The sequence below is a fragment of the Ochlerotatus camptorhynchus genome, unplaced genomic scaffold, assembly GCF_037179485.1.
Source record: "Ochlerotatus camptorhynchus isolate MF236.1 unplaced genomic scaffold, CSIRO-AGI_Acam_v1.1 ptg000322l, whole genome shotgun sequence".
NCBI lineage: Eukaryota > Metazoa > Arthropoda > Insecta > Diptera > Culicidae > Ochlerotatus > Ochlerotatus camptorhynchus.
Genome location: NW_027040810.1, coordinates 646,621 through 667,079, shown reverse-complemented (window position 1 = coordinate 667,079; position 20,459 = coordinate 646,621). Strand labels below are relative to the sequence as shown.

General features: G+C 38.5%; 1 protein-coding gene across 1 annotated transcript in view; it reads left to right on the top strand.

Annotated features, from left to right (window-relative positions):
• The window catches only part of LOC135707880 (O-acyltransferase like protein), a 102,514-nt gene extending 87,620 nt beyond the window's left edge, over positions 1–14,894 (top strand). The window contains exons 6-10 of the mRNA XM_065229784.1: positions 11,068–11,326; positions 11,385–11,550; positions 11,623–11,928; positions 14,049–14,366; positions 14,429–14,894. Of these exons, the coding sequence (XP_065085856.1) occupies positions 11,068–11,326; positions 11,385–11,550; positions 11,623–11,928; positions 14,049–14,366; positions 14,429–14,554 (1,175 nt within the window). The 3' untranslated portion in view covers positions 14,555–14,894. The remainder of the gene's footprint in view (positions 1–11,067; positions 11,327–11,384; positions 11,551–11,622; positions 11,929–14,048; positions 14,367–14,428) is intronic.
• The last annotated feature ends 5,565 nt before the right edge of the window (positions 14,895–20,459 follow it).

Here is a 20,459-nt window from a genome sequence, read left to right as displayed (position 1 = left end):
AGTGTGTTGATGGGAAAACATAGTGAAATTAACGTTTAAATTTTGGTTGCCGAAAACAGTCAATGGGTGCCGAAGCCGACATTTACCCTAGTACTTCAATTTCGCTGTCGAGCTTTCTCAGTTCCCTCATGATATAATTCAAATTTTAACAAAACCGCGCGATTAAACACTTGCTCCCGGATTTTACTGAAGCTAAATGGCGGCGGGAATAAAATTGACAGGTTAGAGTTTTACAATTCGTGGTCGGTAAAACAAGGTGGCTATTTTGCTGACCAGTTGGTAAAAAAATAAAGACTACTTTGGGTGCAGTAATTATTTTTGCTGACTTTTCGTGAAATCACGAAAATTTGGAAATTAACGACTTTCTCAGTAAATAAATATTCTGTGTTCAGTATTTTGCATCAAACGATACCGAAGTTCAGTTTGTGTTTTGCAGAACGTCGGTTATTCACCTGATTTAAACTGAATGTTCAGTAAATCTTTCGTTTTACCGTGTAAGCCCAGTACAAAAAAAACCGAACAACTAAATGCTGGATTAGTGTGCACGGATATGGTGAGCTAGTTTGAGCTTGGATGAGCTTCTACATGACGATAACATGCTTGATGACGGTGCTACTCTGTCTAGACCGCTCTTGCAGGCAGTCTTGGCAGCAAGCTGCTTGTGGAGCCTTTCGAACTCGTCTGAAGTTCGAAAGGAAATGCGGCAACAGCTTGATTCGTTTAGGACCAACTATGTGATGTCTTTGTTAGGAACTAAACCTTATGGTGTAAGCAAATGTATGGGAAATTTTGATGCCACAAATTTTAGTTAAATTTCTAGTTGTTTATCTATTTGCACTATTTGTACAATATAATACAAAATTGCTGGAGTAAGTCCCCGTCAAATGGCATATTTCATGACATATTTCACACTAATGCCTTGGAGATATATGCGTTCAAAACCTGACCCTTTCGTTACATGCTAATTTTTCGTACTCGCAAAGTGTATCCCCATATAGAAAACAAAGACGTAGTCCTACGTCAAAAAAATATTATTCAGATATGAAAAGGAACTAGATACCCTCAAAATATCCAATATTGGTTTAGAAGTCATGAACATTGTTCATTGGAATCATATTATTTCGATGTGTGTCTTATTTAGTGCGAAAGCTTGAGTCACATATTTATTTTATTTATTATTGTTTTTTTTCTCCTCTATACGAATTATATTGAAAACAGACTTTTCTACATACAATATTTACAACCTTATCAACTAAACATCTTCATCAGCATCATATGTTGTACAACTGCTCAACGCTGAGTAACCTACGTTTATAGAAATTTCTCCATTCAACTGAGTAAAAGTGACTCATTGTCTAAGTTGTCCCGTTGTCCGTGCACACGAAAAAAAACACGGATTTTTTTTCTAGGCCACTCGATAGGAGTTTTGAAATTAGCCTAAAATGAAAGGGGGACTCTAAATTTTCATTTGGTGGAAGTTTCAGCGGTACTGATCTTTTTAGATGTTTTCCATCAGAGATACCGTATTACCACTATTTCATTAGCGGTATACAGGAGGAACGACACACTCTAATTCCCACCACCATAAAAAATCCATTATATTGAAGGGGTCAAAAAATGTCCAATGAAAAATTGAAATTCCTATTCGCTTATTTTTTAAATTTCTAAAAATATGTTTAACGAAATTATTAAATAGGGGAAATGGCCTATGGATCTGAGATTGGGCCCATCGCAAAAAATCTGCTATTTATAAACTTTATCTAGATGAACCCGTCATCGGGGCGGTACTAATGGATATTTTTGGTCGCTATTGAAAATTTAATCGATTGCTGAATTTATGTATGGACCCAAATTAGGGGCATTTAGGGGCACCCATTTCTCCTGCATAATTTTTTTTTTGTTGCATGTTAGGGTATACGTCCCTAACCTCGGTCTAATATGCAGCCATAGATTACGTTTTTAATCATAACTCATCAATTAATTTACCTGCAAACGATATTCTACTGCTAAATGGTATGCTTAGATATGCTTATCATGTCGTTTGCTATCAGGAACCGCAAAAAGTTGAAAAACTTACTTTTTTTAAGACAAAAACTCACCAGGGAAATGTATGTAATATCGGTCTATTGTCCCCAAATTGGGTCTATTTATGGATGCAACTTCGTCCTATCCTGTTTGATTCTCAAAAAAAACGCTCTTGGTAACGTTTTCTTATGTATTTTTTTTTATCACTATCACTGTTAACTTAATACTCTTCATTCCTCAAAACATTTCTTAGAGAAAATTTTACGAAAACTACATTAAATCACTCAAGTTAAAAATTAAAAATTAAAAATTTCGCTTATCGTCTTTCGACCGCAGAATATCTAAATCAAAACATTGTGATGTTCATTATACAGATTTGGCAGAAAAAATCTCCCTTCCTGTTCGTTCCTTATCATCCAAATGCAAACCACATTGTTGACGTTACTCTTATTGCTATATGCTGTCAAATGAATTTCATGGGCCAAAGTTAGGAACATAGAAAAGAAATGTGTCCCTAAAGTTGGGTCCATGATTTACTTGTGAAAACGTTGTTAAACAATTAAAATAAACATAAAATATTCAAACAGTAACTGTGAGTTTTACGTCTAGTGTGTATTATCAGGTAATTCCATTCAATAAATGCCATAATCAGGCCATTTGATGATCGTCAGTGCAACCTTCCCATCTTAACCTTAGAAGTCATGGCGGCTAAAAACTCCGAACAGAGTGATATTCTCAACCAGTTTTATTACTTACGAGAGCTGAAAATGTATTGAAATGTTGTGATATAAATTGATTTGTGTGTGGTACACATTTATCAATCATCAGTGATCAATATTTTCCTTATTTTTAGTGTAATATTCCTTAATTAATTATTTATTTGCGTGATAGGCCGAATGAAAGGACTAGACCCACATTACATACCGTAACCCTATTTATTTTTTGCCAAATACAGAAAATTTCAAGCTGGCCAGGATCTCCAGATATTATATATGTGAGAATTGCGCTGCGTAGTGAGAAAATTCTGAACTACTGTATTCCAACGAAAATATCTTGACTTCTTGAACAACTTTGCGGTAGACATTTACTTTCTATCTGGTCAGGATCTCGAGATATATCACATACGAGAACTTCACATATATGCTAGCGCCACGTAGTGAGAAAATTCTGAACTACTGTCAACCAGCGAAAAGATTATGATCTCCTTAACAACTTTTCAAGTTTTACCCGTTACAAGGAATACCAGTTGGTTTCAGATCAATAGGTAGCTCGGCAGCAAAAAGGGAATGGAAAACTCATACTTTTGTACAAAGTACAACTCGCAAGTACTCGTGTTACAAAAGTTGGCGTGAGTAACGCAAGGTTAATCGAACGAGACTTGAAAAAGCAGCTTCGTTTTGACATGCGGCACACGACAACACGCAGAAAAATGGATTTTTGTTTCAGGGCCTAATGTATTTTGTTATTGATTCAAACATATTGTATCACTATTTCAACGAAACATATTTTTGAATCAACAAAATGGTTTTTAGAATCAACAAACAGATTATTGACTCTAAAACCGGTTTGCTGATTTAAAAATATTTTTCTTTGAACTAACCGAATAATATATTTGAATCAATACCAAAAATATATTAGGCCCTGAGCCAAAAATATATCCATTTGAATTTAAAAATCATTTCTCTGTGTGAATGCAAGTACACAAGAATAGGCTTTGTCATTTTTATGGTTTACTAATTAACAGACTAACAAGCAGTCTTCCCGTATGTTTGCTACACGAATCGAACGGATGAAACAATGCACCCATCTCACACACTCGTATTCGAAACGGTACCAGGTTCGGTATTCTTTTGGTTGTCACCTTTGGTCCGAAATGTCAAAATGTGGAAATATTACTAGAGCCAGAGACGTTGAAGAAGATGCGCGAGGAAAATTTCTGTCCAAACATCAGCACGGTTTTTGAGGGATCTTTTGGCAATGTCACTGGCAACCATGTTTCTTCGAGTGGCTTCAAATGACTTTCATACAGTGCCACTAAAATTTGAACGTTAGACCGGAACTGAATAAAAATGAAGTGCACGGCAACATTTTACAAAAATAAATTGAAGACGAGAGATGACAGTCGCTCCATGACAGTATAATTTTTGTTATATTTTACTATTTTGCTGCTGCAAGCGCAATTATTTTTATTACCATAAAACTAAATGAAACGTTTCGATTCAAAATTGTTTTTTATCACTAATAAATCTTGTATTTTATTGAATCAACAATAAATCATGGCAGCGCCGGTGGTGTAGTGGCAAGCGTGACTGCTTTCTCACCACAATGGGTCTGGGTTCAATACTTTGCTCGTTTGGTTCAGCGTTTGACGGTTCGTTTGGTTCTTCTTGCTTCAGTCTATAGACCTGTGCACGGGTGAACTTTAGTTCATCTACTGAAATTTTTTTAACGCACTATCGGGAAGGGGAGAATATCCTCTGCCCTATGGTGTTGTTAGTTTGCGTGAGCGTATTCGATTCAACTAGGGGCTGTTCATAAACTACGTAGACAGTTTAGGGGGGGGGGGGTTGAGAATTATCCACAGCCCATACAAATTTTAAAATTTTTGTATGGACAATTGTCTACGCAGGGGGAGGGGGGATCAAGAATCCCAAAAAACTGTCTACGTAGTTTATGAACAGACCCCTAGAGCCTGATCATTTCGTGGTATCCATGGAGTGAGAAGATTTTTTCTTATTAGGGTTATTGATTCTGGTTGGACCTATCCAAAAACTGATGATGGTTGGACCTATTTTTCAATCGCTAGTTTAGTCAATCTTCGCTAAGTTTTTATTTTCAAAGATCACTTTACTATCATAAAAAACTCTTTTTCTTCAATTTGCATGGGTGTTTTATTGAAAAAACTTCTAAACAATTGAGTTTTAATGTGTTTTCAAAACAGTTCACTTTTCACGCATTAGCTCGTCATCATGCCTTACTTTCAAACATACAAAAAGGGAATATTTTTCACATTTATTTTTATTTTCATGCAGTAAAATACTGCTTTAAGGTGTAAACAGCACGTTAGTACGCCATTTATCCATTGGTTTCACTAAAAGGTTTGAATAATTGACGAAATTCGTATAGATAAATATGATCATGGTTGGACCTACGCATGATGATGGTTGAACCTATGTGTTTCCTAAGACGGCCGCTAGGTGCGCTTCGGTTTGTCTACATCCTTCATGCGCAGCTTATTTGAAATTCGATTTCGTTTTTTCCGAGTGATCAGTTTCTTCGATTGAAAAAATGGCTAAAGAAAAGAGTTATACGGTCGAAAATCGTCAAGAGGCTGTTATTTTAGTAAGAAATAAATCACTTACCGCGTATCAGGCACAGAAAAGGTACAATATTCCGAAAACGACGCAAAAATTAAGGGAAGCCACGGCAAGAAAAATGGAAGGGAAATAGTGTTGAGTGTTGATTTGGAGAATCAGCTAGCGGATTGGGTTTGTATGTGCGCTGCTTCTGGCAGTCCCAAGACGGCCAAAAAGATCTTGGAAGCTGCTAAAGACCTTGCGTCACTAGTTGGGCGTAAATTTAAAGGAGGAATTCCATCGTCAGGTTGGTTGAAAGGGTAACCACCGATTTCCGAACTACCACGGAAGCGCCGAAAGAATCTGTTAATATGAATTTACATTAAGCACTTCAAATACACCTTCTGTGTGTGAATTAACTTAAAATAAAATGTTAACAAACTAAAAATTGCTAACTGAAACTTATTTCAAAAAAAAAACTCCTGGTAGAAAAAAAAAACTATAAAACCGGAATTAAGTTCTGATATTCTGTCATTTGAAGCCCCTAAGTTGCCCGGGGGCACCCAGAACAGGCCCGGAAGTGGCCAATGTGGTCCAAGGCACTCAATTTTTTTTATTGATCTTGTTATTGAATTTGGAAGTAATGTAAAGTGTCGCATGATAGGTTTTATTCCTTCCATGTCAAAATTAGGTCCATGTTCCATATACCCTGGAACTTGTTCCGGCCATATCTCTGGAACCAGTTGACCGATTCCAAAAATATTCAATAGCTTACAATGGGACCACAATACCTATAGTTTGACGTTAAAAAAAAATTCCAAATCGGGTCAATGATTCCCAAGAAAATGAGCCCTGATGAATAGCTAATGCGTGGAAAGTGAACTTTTTTTTTTAAACGAAGTTAAACTCAAATTTCTTGGAGTTGGTTGGAAATGCTAACATGAAGCTTTAGTGTGATGATTTATTAGCTAGAGAATGATCTTTAGAAGAGGGTAGGTGGATAGTTCCGTTAGAGTACGGCAGTATGAAAATTGAATAGAAGTTGAAAATGAGCGAAGGGCCATTAATGCGACAGTTTTTAGAGATAGACGCACATTTTTGCCTAACCCGTACGATGTACGCGGGGACTCGAAGTATGTCTCCAAGTCCACAGGCAAAAATGTGCGTCCCTCTTTTTGCTCATAAACTGACTGCGGCTGTGGAATAGTTCTAGCGACGTTTTCATCACTACCTAAAGCCCCACGTTGCGAGAGCATTTCCAGTGGATGGTGTGTTATAATGCAGTTCTTCTTTACCCAACTATTGTGTTGCTCCTCTCGTCATGACCAACGTGATCATCTCAGAGAGAAAGCAGTAGGGTGGTAGTTGCGTGCTGTACCATCATCAGCATTGTTGACGGCTACTCCCGCATTGAGTTGTTACATTCAAAGTGTTTTTTATGTTACTTCATACGCGAAGTTAACGATTTTCAAATCAAATTTCTTGATTTTTTTCAATAGCAAATTCATAAAAACTGTATAATAAGAGTTTTGACATGATACCAATAAGCTCTAAGCAAAGTTTTTGAACAAATATGGGCTAAACTAGCATTTGCAAAAATAGGTCCAACCATCATCATTTTTTAGGTCCAACCAAGATCAGTATAGGTCCAACCAACATCATAATTCTTTGCTGAATAAAAACGTTTTATAAAATCATTTGTTCATAATATTTAACTTTTTATGTTATTATTAGAAACAAGAAAGGTAGATCTTTCAACTAATCACGCATTTTTCATAATTATATATAATTAAATACGACATGAATATTGACGTCGTGTGAAACCGGCCTAAATAGGTCCAACCATCATCAGTTACCCTAGTACCTATCCTTCAAAAACTAAAAGTTATTTTTACTTCTATGGTGCTCTATGAACTTAACGGTTCCGAGGAACTATTTTTTTGATTATCCATTGGGGGGGGATTGAGCTCTTCATTTTTCTTCTCCTGTTTTTGTTTTCTTCTACATCGCTTAGTATTGCACCACATCAGCCCATTTTTCGTTGCTGGTAGGTCAGTTAGGTTTCAGGCTGTTCGGTCTCCGGGGTTGCCACGCCCATTTCCACCACCTCTATCCCTTCCTCTGTTTTCTGGCAGTTTCTGTCTAACAATGCATCTCCAGCCGCTATACCACCGTACGTACTGCTATCCAAACGAGCGGCCATTGCTCTGTTCTTTGTCCTTGCCTTGCTTTTTATTGTCTTTTCATGGTTTTTTTTTCTCCACTTCCGGTTGCTTTTCCAGCTTCAGCTACTGCTTCCGCTTGGGGCAGGAATTCAAAAAAAAATTAACTACTAGTAAATAAACATTTTTGATGCATTTACTGACTTATTCATCAAAATGCTGAAATAAAAATACTGAAAAATTCAGCAAAAAGTAAAGGTAAACAAATAAATTACTGATAAAGACAGCAATTCTGCGATTTACAGAGCTTTCAGTAAAAGTAAAAGTTAAAACTACTGGGTTGATTAATAAAAACTCAGCTGTTAAAAAAACCCAATAAAATTTTACCGACTTCGGTAATCTAAACTTTGTGTGTAGTCGGTTGGCTGTGCCCATGCACCTTTCATAATCTCAGTGCTAGCTGGTGTTACTGATTGTTTCCCCACTTGCGTTGCAGCTTAGACAGTATACACTGAGGCAAATAAACGTAAGAATTTCATAATGCTCGGCTTATGAACGACACATATGAATTTCATATGCGTGACTTATGAATGATTTTCGTCTATTTTTTTATATCTTTATTAAGGAGACTTTCAGCCCTGGGCTGCTTCGTCTAACATGAGGTAGCTCTTATACGGCTTTAATCATTTCATTTTCCCAAGCTTTGAAAGACGAGTGGTAACGGTGCCGGTGGTGTAGTGGTAAGCGAGATTTTTTTTTTTTTTCTTTATTTTTGTGATTTTTAGCCGTAGGCTAGTTCATCACATAACAAGAGCGAGATTGCCTCTCACCGCAGTAGGCCTGGGCGCCACCGAGATGTTCTAAGGCATAACATCTCTGATCACGCCTTCCTTCGGAAGGGAAGTCAAGCCGTTGGTCCCCGGTTCATGAGTTGATGGTCGATAGGTAGGGTCTAGGTGTGGGAGCTGCCTCCCTGGCCAAGGTAACATTGGTGCTCAGCACGGAAAGCAAGATCGATGGAAAACAAATCAAGGAAAAAAATAAAAAAGACCAGTGGTCATGTTTCACACGGCCCCCGTGTCCATGGTTCAGTGGTCATGTTTCACACGGCCCCCGTGTCCATGGTTCGGTACCAGTCTGCTTCATTTTTTGTCAACATTATTTTTCATAAGGCAAATCAATGAAATTCATACTGATTTCTTGTGGCTAAAATTCATAAGTGGTTCTTATGTAATTTTTACGTTCTTTTGCCACAGTGTATGAGCGACTGCCCTGCTGATGGCATCCACCTTTCTCTCTAAACACATTTCCTCGACGGCATTATATGCGCAAAGGGCAGGCATCTTCCTTCGCACAGCTTCAAATTGAGGACAGTCGAAGATCAAGTGCGCTGGCGTTTCGTCCACATTTCCACACTCCGGACAGAGGGGTGAAGTATCGCTGCTCTTCTCTCCATTTACGCTGCAGCTCCGTCATAATCTGCGTGACTGCTCTGTTGACGGCATTCCAAGTACCCTCCTCTCGACACATTTCATCGACGACATTCTCCACGTTAAGGACGGGCATCTCCATTCGCACTGTCTCGAACCTTGGACTGTTGAAGACCACATGCTCCAGCGTTTCATCAACGGTGCCACAATCCGGACAGAGGGGTGACGCTGCGTGTCCGAACCAATGCAGGTATTTCCTGAAGCAGCCGTGGCCAGACAGGAACTGCGTTAGGTGGAAGCTGACTTCTCCGTGTTTTCTGTTCACCTTGGTCGAAATAATCGGTATTAGTCGATGTGTTCATCTACCGTTCTCCACCGTGTTCCACTCCTGTTGCCACTTAGTCAACGATTCCACTCTCACAGCCGAGCTCACAACGTACTTTTTTGGATTCTCTCTGCCTGTAGCACTCGCTGTCCTCCGCCAGGGTGATGCCGATAGGGATCATTCTGGTGGTAACGCATACTACTTCCGATGAGATGTTTCTGTACGTACTCACGACTCGCATGGCCATAAACCGGAACGTACTGCTCAGTTTCCTTTGGTTCCGCTTCGTTTCCAGCGCTGGACCTCCATACCTCAGTATCGACTACGACACACTGGCCAGAAGACGCCTCTTGCTATTGCTGGGACTAGCGTTGTTCGACATGATTGTAGTTATCGCGTTGATAACCTTCGAAGCCTTCTCACAGGCATATTCGACGTGGCTATTGAAGTTTAGCCGGTGATCGATCATCACTCCCAGGTATTTTAACATACGCTTCGAGGCTATGCCGTGCTCCCCGACGGTGATTTCTGCCAGCTGTACCGCATTACAGTTACTGACCAATAGCCCTTCCGTTTTATGGTGAGCTATCTGCAGCTTCGCTCCTTGCATCCAGTTACCAATCATGACGATCACCTCGGTTGACAACACTTCCACCTCTTCCAGTGTATCGCACTTTACAGTCAAGACGACGTCGTCCGCAAAGCCAACGGTCTCAACAGCTTTGGGCAGCTTCAGCGTTAGCACGCCGTTGTACATCCCGTTCCACAGCGTTGGACCAAGGATGGAGCTTTGTGGAACTCCTGCTGTGATCCTAATCGACCTCTGTCCCATGTCTGTCTCGTAGACCAGAACCCGGTTCTGGAAATAACTCCTCTGGATCCTGCACAGGTAATCAGGGACTCTCATTTTATACAGCGCTTCGGCGATGGCCTCCCAACTGTCGCTGTTGAACGCATTCTTGACGTCTCTCTCGACCACTGACCGAATTGCATCCACCGTCAATTTCCCCTTCCGGAATCCGAACTGCCTCTCCGACAATCTGTGCTCACTCTCCGTGCATTTTGTCCGCCTGTTTAAGATGATCCTCTCCAAGAGTTTTCCAAGTGTATCCAGCAGGCGTATAGGCCTATACGATGCGGGATCCCCCGGTGGTTTTCCTGGTTTCGGCACCAACACTAACTTCTGTATCTTCCACCTATCATTGAAGTGACCCTCGTCCAGGCATTTCTGCAGCACCATCCTGATCATGTCCGTTTTTTTTAAATTTCCGCTCCCAGATCTCAAACGGCTTCAAATTCACATATCCCTTTTGAAGATTATATGGAAATTACCATAAAAAGTCAATCTTTTTGATCATTGTATTGTATCCTTTTTCCCTAATGCTATGATGAAAAGATCTATAGCTATCCTCATTGGAAATTTTCTCAGCTAAAACTTTGCGCAAAATTGCTATCAAACGTCAAATTAAATAGTGATTATTTATTTAACAGATTTACTGTATTATGCAGTGTGACATAGTAGCCATGATGTTTGTGCTGAGAAATTGATTGGGACTAATCATAAGACATCAGCGACTTGAATCATTAATAACTTTAGTAATAGCTGAGAATATTTTCTACAAGCCCATTATGCATTCTTTAAAGCAGAGCGATATGGTGAATTGTTTGATAGAGATGAACAAGTTGTCTCTCTTCATTCAAACTTCAAATGATTTGTGTCAAGTGAGTTTCTTAACAAACGAGGTGAAGTTTTGGGAGGCTGTTGATGTAATATTAAAAAACCATGCATAATTATACATATTTTCTCAACATTGCTAAACTGTTCACAGGGCATACAATGATTGTTGTTTTCAAGTACTCTGACAATATGGAACTACGAAAAGTTGTGGAGAAGGAAGTGTTATTCCAAGCCATTCTTAACGGTGCATACAGCGTAGACACTTTCTTTTTCATAAGTGGATTTTTGGTTTCGTATATCTACTTCCGAACTAATGCGAAAGGAAAACTAGAAAAACTAACTCAGGGTGTGAACGAGTTTACAGCTGGAACATATCACTTTTTTGGATTAGTTGGCTATCGATTTGTAAGGTGGGTATTATGTAAGGTATGATTTGATTACATTGATAATATTTTTAAATTTTAACAGGTTAACTGCACCGTATCTGTATGTTCTTGGTGTTGTGGAAGTAGTCATGCGATATTTGGAACAGAATTCTGTTTTCGAGCCTCCTACACAGGATCACATAAATTGTCCTAAATACTGGTGGCGCAACATTATGTATGTGAATACACTTTTTCCGGTAGAGCAGATGGTGAGTTCAACTGTTAACCCAATCCAAACAACATTTTCAACATTGTAAACAAACATAAATCTTTTTTTATAGTGTATGCTCTGGAGTTGGTACCTAGCAGACGATACGCAATTTTATATAATTGGAGCAATAATCCTTATAATCGCTGTACGCCATTTCAAGTTTGCTGCTGGAATGCTAACAGTATTCATGATTTCTTCGTGGGCAACCACTGCATATATTGCATTCTCAAACAATCATATGCCCAATGCTGATGACCCTTTCGCGTTATTTGACAAGATCTATGACAAACCATGGACGCGGTTAGGACCTTATTTAGTTGGCATGTGTGTTGGTTGGATATTATTCAGAACTAACTGCAAAATCAGTATGTCTAAGGTAAGTACGCATGTATACTCCCATAAGCTAAACGCGCCAATAGTGGAAGTACGTTAGTGAAATGTGTTTCTATAGAGGCTTATGGAGTCCATATGCCACTATAGGAACAGATCGCACAAACGTACCTTCAGAATTGATGTGTTTACCCTATATGAAACAGGAAAGAGACACAGACAAGCAGATACAACTCTGTGATTCTTTATGGTAAACCACAGCTTATAAAACATACATCTGTTGACCAAAACTACAGTGGATAGATCTCGTAGCGTATGATTTTATTTTATAATTACATATTATTTTAAAAAGACCGTGCCATTCATATTTGCTACTCCGTTACTACTGACTTACTGTAAAATGCCACAGAATACCATGTCGAGAGATGTTATTAGATTTCTATCTTCACTGTCTAGGCTGTTCCATTTTTCAGCAATGGTCTAGAAATGTTTGCTCTCCGTCCATAATTCACTTTCTGTAAGCCTCAGTAGTGAAGACAGCATCATGATTCAAGTTAGTATTATGGAGATATTCGTTCTTAAATTTATATGTGCATTTTGTTCGAACATTGCAACAAAATAGTGGCAGCTTATGCAACGTATCAACTAGATTACCACTAAAAAAATAAAAGTTCATATATGTCAGTAGGTGAGATAACCACACTCTTAATTGTTCAGCTGTTGTTGACCTAACATGGACTGGTTCTTTTGGTTTAATATGGGAGATGGAGGATTTTGGGGCCTCCTTTAGCTCAGTCGGTAAAGGCGCAGCTACAAAGCAAGAACATGCTGGAGGTGGCTGGGTTCGATTCCCGGTCCGGTCTAGGAATTTTTCGGGTTGGAAAATTTCTCGACTTCCCTGGGCATAGAAGTATGATTGGACTTGCCACACAATTATACCAATACAAAAATGGTACATGCATCGAAAGCTCTCAATTAATAACTGTGGAAGTGCATCTAGAACACTTAGTTGAGAGCACGCAATAAGCTAATATGCGATATGCAATAAGTTTGAAATGCGAAGAAGAAGAAGAAGAAGGGGGATTTTGTTGAAGTTTTCATGTACAAAATGCTCATATACATTCAAAAGTGAATATCTCAATAAAATTAACCGGATTCATATTGTAGTCTTGAGCAAAGTTGTTACCCATTGTTTGAAGTACAAGTTTTGAAAAACTATATAAAAACGAGAATAAAGAAACTTTTTTATAATCGAAAGATTTTATCTAAAATCCCCATACAAAATTCAAACTAAAAGTGTTTCAAACCCATACAAAATTCATCCTACAACCAAATGATCTAAAACTTTCAGAGAAAAATTTTCTCACCTAAAGGAAAATATAGAACTTTTATTTTTGTGGGCCAGTCTAATAATGAGTGTGACCATGGATGTGCTCATAATTTATTATTCAAATAATGTCCATGCTCATAGTTGGTCGTACAAGTGTATCCGCGGCATTAGGCTGTCTTTCAATGAGCACTTGAACGTCAAATTTTCACCGGAAAACATAGGAATGACTTTTGATATCAAAATAGCCCATATTACATGATATCAGCTATAGTCTGAAAGTACTTCAATCATTGGCTAACTAAGGGGGCTGAGGGGGGCTGAGGGGGGCTACTATGTGTCAGAACTTTCAAAACGATGATAGTGTCAAAATGTTGCACGGTGAGGTTTTATGTTTCGAAGATAATGACTTGTTTTTCTTTAATACTATGGAGGAAGATAACTCAAGGAATACTAGATTGACGTATAATTTAGCACGGTGAATTATAAGGTACGATTATTTGTATCGTTTATTTGTGGCAAATACAAACGATTTTCAGTGACAATTTTTGTTGCAATATTTTAGATAATTCAATATGGAAGTATTAGGTAAGTATTTACACTGGGAAACATGTGCCAGAGACGAACCAGCGTTCGACTGAAAATTTCCTTAATAGAGATAACTAACTACCTCACTGGGAAACATTTGTTCACCTCTATAGAATATTGGAAAATAAATTACAGTGATTTATATTATTTTTTAGAAAGATATTTAATTTTGAGATGATACAAACTCATGAATTTTACGGTATTTATAAAAAGAAAAAGATTGCAGCCTAATGCCTCATTGTATTTTGTAGGTTGTTGTGATTTCTGGATGGACTGCATCGACAGTGATGATGCTTTATTTATTATTTGGTTTGTTCAACACTACGTTAACGCAGTTAGCCGCAGCAGCATACAGTTCACTTAGTCACACTGCCTGGGCGATGGCATGTGCCTGGGTCATCATTGCCTGCTCAACAGGCCATGGAGGATGGGTGAATAATCTTCTATCAGCTCCTCTATTATATCCCTTTTCCAGAGTAACGTACTGTGCCTATTTAGTACATCCGATAGTCAACAGGATATATGCAATGGAATCAGATTCGCCTATCCACATGTCACCGAACAGCTTAGTAAGTACTCTGCTGATAATCGCAAAAGGGTCATTGATTTCTTATTATCTTTTCTATTTCAGACTACATTATATCTAGGTCAAGTGGTTTCTTCATATGTATTAGCATTTCTTGTATCACTTTCATTTGAAGCTCCTGTAGTTACGATGCTCAGAATATTGTCACCAAACAGAAAGAGACAGATGTAACATCCGGTGTAGATACAACTTCAACGATCTACTTCTTCACATTCCTTCTTTTCACAAATCATTATTTTATATGAAAATATTTATGCGCAACATTCCTTCCACTTTCAGTTAGACTTTAGGTGCATATTGTAAGTTTGATCATTACTGTGTTGTAAAATAATAAATGACTAGCACCTTTGTGTTCTAAAACGCATACATGGCAAATTTTAGGGACTATTTGAAAACAGAAATCGAATAATGCTCAATGAATTAACAAGTAAATGTAATGACTGACGCTGTTAAATTATATGATCGATGTACACAAGTTACAAAATAAACATTGATATACATTAATTACAAATTTATCAAGATCCATACCATGACCGGCCTTATTGAAGTATCCTTCTCCAACAACGTATACATCTCGATTCGACCTGTGCGCCGCCGCCGCCGCCGCCGACGATTTTCATACGCCACCGTCGCCGATGAAATTAAACCGGCGCGCCGCCGAATAAATTTATGTCACGCTGTTGAAAAATCTGTAGCACCTTTTCGGTAAAATGCATCTTGAACGCGTTGAAATTAGAACTTATGTGTGGTGCAGCGATTGCCATTTATCGGAGACGAGCCAGCCAACGGCTGAAAGTCTCCTTAATAAAGATATATATAAAAAAAAAAGATTGCCATTTAGTTTTTTGACGTTTGTTCGCACTTTCCCGATCTAGCACACAGGAAAGAATCATTCAGGTCGGATTTACATAAAGGTGAATAAGTGAATATAGGGTGTCCCAGAATGTCTAAGCACGACTTTGGAACATCCCTACTTGTTTCAGATGCCGTTTAAACAGCTGATTATCACGCTGAATCATTGTTTACATTTGACCAACAGTTTCGTGTACCGCAAGTGTCGGTTCTTTACATTTCCGTTACAATGCGAACCATTTCTCCGGAAAAGCGCAAACAGATCGTGCACAAATGGTATACTATCCCCCTTTTTTTAATATCTTAATTAGGGAGACTTTCCGCCCAACATTCCTCTGAGTCAATAAGCAAAATTGGAAGGTGTAAGCATCGGAGCCGTTCGATTCGGCGGCTATTCGGAAGTATGGTGATGAAGCAACTTTCCAGGACAAGCAAAAATCTGGAGGTAAGCCGAACCCTGTTGACCGAAATCTGAACCGGAAAATCGTGCAAGCTTTCACTCGCAAGAAAAGGGCTTCGGTTCGAGACTTGGATAGAAAAGTGGGATCCTCGAAAAGTAACGTCCAGCGGGCCAAGGTAAGAATGGGTCTAAAGACGTATGAGAAGCAGAAGAAGCCAAAACGGAGTAAAAAACAAGCCGCATCCGTCAAACCGGTGGTTCGGAAGTTTTACGACCAATAGATATTGCTGACGTTTATCGTACGCACACTACGTCACGTATACGTATACGCAAAATGTTTTCATCGGGGAAAAAAACTTCATACCGGAAAATTTTCCCGATGAAAACAAATCACTGACACAATCATACTTTAGCAATCTCTATTGCTGTGCGGAAAATCGGTGTGCGTGATTATGGACGATGAATCATACGTTAAAATTGATTACAAAACTCTTCTTGGTGATCACTACTACACCGTTCGTGATGACCGTGATGATTTTTTTCCGAAAAATTCGGTAAAAAGACTATGGGCAAGCCATTTGTGTGCTGCTGGCGCCGGTGGTGTAGTGATAAGCGTGACTGCTTTCTCACCCCAATGGGTCTGGGTTCAATCCCAGCCGAGGTCGGTGAGATTTTTCTGAGGCATAAAAATCTATGGTCACGTCTTCCTTACGAAAGGAAGTAAAGCTGTTGGTCCCGGCCCATGGTGTGTTTGAATGGGTGCTATATCCTACGCAGGTGTGGAAGCTGCCTTCTGCACATTCGATTGTCAATTGATGGCAATCGATGTCCGTCGGTGATTGGCCACTAGATTGCGGAACAGAGACCGACGTTAAATAAAGGAAAGAAGAAGAAGAAGAACCCATTTGTGAGTGTGGTTTGCTTTCCAAACCGTTTGTGACAACGGAGACAATGACAGCCGATGTTTACGTGCGTGAGTGTTTAAACAAGCGTCTGTTACCCATGATCCACAAACACGACACCTCAGTACTTTTTTGGCCCGATTTGGCGTCAGTTCATTACTCCAATAGCCTGGTATAAAGCCAACAAGGTCCAATTCGTACCCAAGGAGATGAATACGCCAAACTGTCCACAGGCCAGGCCAAGCGAAACTTTTTGGGCCCTGACCAAAGCATATTTGCGGAAACATGTAAAGGCAGCGGATTCGTTACAAAGTTTGTGAAAGACTGGGAAAAAGTATCCAAAATTGTTGGACTGAAGCTAATGAGTAGCGTGAGATCAAAAATCCGCTCCTTGGCTTACGACTCGGATTTTCTACATGAACATGAACACGAAATAAAAATCGAATTTGCTGTACACAAAGTTACGTTATTGTTTTTTTTAATCGTGCTTAGACATGCTGCGACACCCTATATTATTAACAACACGTTGATATTTAAGCTTTTTTAAATCTCTTACAGGTCCAAGTTGTACGGGATTCTACGTATATCCGAAATACATTATCTTCAAATACATAAACAAAAAGTTGTATGACAAAGCGTGTACATTCAAATATCTATCAGAGTAGTACAAGTAGGGGAATTTACGTATTCTCGGCAACCTAAGCAGCGACCATCTTTCTATAGCATTTTTTTTCTCATGAACGCACACATATGCAGTATTGGTTTGTGTACAATCTTTTGCTGTCAGCTGCTCTAACAATTTCAGTCGAAATAAAAATAATTATCAAAAACTGTTCAGAAACGCTTCTACAAAGCTTCAAACTTCTCTAGTGAGAGCGACTATTGTGGGCAACATCTTTTTATTCTGCAACCTTTCTATTTGAGCTGCGTGTTAAACAGCTGTGCTTTCATCGGCAACTCGAAATCAGCAACATTTTGTAGTGCGTGTGTTTCATTTCAAGAAAACCCTGCTAGATTGATTTTTCTCAGTGGTAAAAATATAATCAAATTGAAGCTGAAAGCCTAAAGAATCGTTTGAATGCATTCAAGAAAGTGTTTTCGTAAGAAAATCCAGTGAAATTAGCGTTTGAATTTGGGTTGCCGAAGCCGTCATTTTCCCTATATCATTTATCGCTATCAACATACACTCAAAAAAATCCACACGTTCCATTCATGTGTTTTCAAATATGAATTTTGCCATTTGCCAGTCACCATGATATCATGTGAATTACATTCGCATTTCATGGCATCAATGTCCAAAAATCACATGTCCTAGCTGTCGGTGAAATCAAAACAAACTACACCATAATTTCATGTGTTTACTTATTGAAATTTATGGGACCTCCGTATATGATCTGTTCTAATGTTTTCTACTATCGTATTTAACGTGTATGGATCTCATCAGTAGCAGGACGAGTGTCAAAAGAATTATTAAACAGAGTAACAATCAATGCCAATGTATGTTGCTGCTACAGTACACTTACGAGAGATTCCAGGTACCCCACAATATTAAGTTACGCTTTAATTTACTGAATATTTTAGGTTTCATTAGACATCATCTTTAAAACAGAAAAGTGATTAGAAATGGTAAGTAAATCCTATTGACTGAAAATAACATCAAAAGCTGAGAAACTGTACATCTCCATAACTGTCTTTTACAGTATTCTTGGGTTCCTGGATCCTGGTGTAGTGACGCAATTGGAGACAGCTGCAGTGTTTTTTTTTATCTATTGTGAATTAATAATAAAAACCATTATCATTAAATGAAATGAAAAATTACTGGGATGAGTTTTGATTCATTTTCAAATGTAAGATACACGAACCAGATATTTTCGATAATATACTTGTGAATGAGGGAAATTTGATGATTAAGTGTCAAACTTTCGATAACAAAATATTAGACACATGAAATCCAAGTGTATCACAATTGAACTTATAGTTTTCGAGAATAATATCTATTATATGATTCACACATGAAATGCATGTGTTTCACAATTTGCGCAAATTGAAGTGAGGAACACATGAAGGTAACGTGTGGATTTTTTTAAGTGTATAAATAACGTGTAATGCTCAATACATGAAAGAATTATTAGGGTCCATTAAAATGTTACGTAATGCAAAAGATTGCTTTTAAATACTATCCACCCCTACATAACGTACTTGTCTTATACTTAATAGAAGGGTTGTAACCAGGGCTGGCAAATGTAATTTTCAATGAAAGATCTCACGCGATATTTACAGAGATACTTCTGTCACTATCATCAGATGAGAAAACGATGATAGAGATTTTCTTCAAAATCTCATCGATTTTTTTTTGTCATGACAGAACGTGACAGTGTTGTAATCATCGTGATTACTAGCTCATTTATCGCTATTAAAGTTACTTGTACCGAGGAAATTTTAATAATATATTCACTCTTCTCGATTACATTCGGTTGCTTGCTTAAATTCATCTAAATCAGTTAGAAATGTTAATGTAAGAACCGCATGAGAATTATTCTCATGAGTGCTTGATCATTGGAAAATGAGAAGAAAGCTAATGATAGGTAGTTTCGTCTCGTGATAGTGAGAGGACCTGTTTTCTCATTGTCACATGACGGACGTGATATTTACCAGCTCTGGTTGTAACACTTTGCAATACGACTCCACCAACAAGCACTTGACATACTTTCCTAATCAAATTCCGCATGTACGGCCAATGAGAACGATTCAAAATTGAGTAAGAGTTACTCATATTTGAGTTCAGGTTTTGTTGTTGTTGGGGAGTCGAGTAAAACCACTGCATCCATTATTTGAACTTTTGTGGTACCCATATTTGCTCTTTTTATCATGCAAACCGACCACTATTTAACGAGTGGACGGCTAATTGCCTGGACACATCTTTTCCCAGTCCGGAATAATATTGTTTATAAAACCAACTACCTTTCCAGGATTTGCAGACTAAATTTCACTAGGTTGTAAGCTAATACTTCCAAGAAATTTAGATCTACGCTTGTGTAATGCACCACAACTGCAGAGCAGATGATCCGAGGTTTCACGTTCCAAATTACAGAAACGACAGATATCACTCTGAACCCGACCAATGTTCTTCATGTGATATCTACTAGGGCAGTGCCCAGTTACTTGGCCAGTATATATACTAAGAGCTTCTTTTCTGGTGTATGTTATATTAGGAGTTATAAATCTTTTCGACTGGTTGCAGTTTGTGACAGTCATTCAATTGGCCATCACGCTTTGCTCTTCCTAGCATTTGAGTTCTATTTTTACTAAACAGTATAATATTCCACAATATGGTTCTGGGCCAAACAACTGTGCATTGGAACCTAACTAGGTCGTCTGCCCTTTCATTCCCTTCAATGCCACAGTGTCCTGGTATCCAATATAAGTTCCGTTGGCACAGCTGCTGAAGCGAGAGAATACATGCCCAAACAATCTTTGATGTACATTTGTAAGAACTCAGTGCTTTCAGCGCTGCTTGACTATCAGAAAAAATACAAATATTTGCACATCTGTATTTCCTCCTCAGACAAACATGTAGACATTCAAGTATGGCTACAATTTCCGCTTGAAACACTGTTGGAAAATGTCCCATCGCAACTGAAATATTTGTCCCGGGGCCAAAGATTCCTGCACCTGTTCGTATTCCATCACCTGTTCGTGAGCCATCTGTGAAAAATATGATTGAGCTTTTCCGAGGAAAACTTCTCGAATATGAGGAAAACTGAGTTTGGTTTTAGTCTGTCTTCTGGTACACTTCTAACCTGTGTACATTTTTTTTTATTTTTCCCATATTCGAGAAGTTTACACAAAGGGGCTTATTACGGATGTCACTTCACGGTGAAAACTTGTCACTTGTCGTCACGGTGAAGTGATTACCATTTGA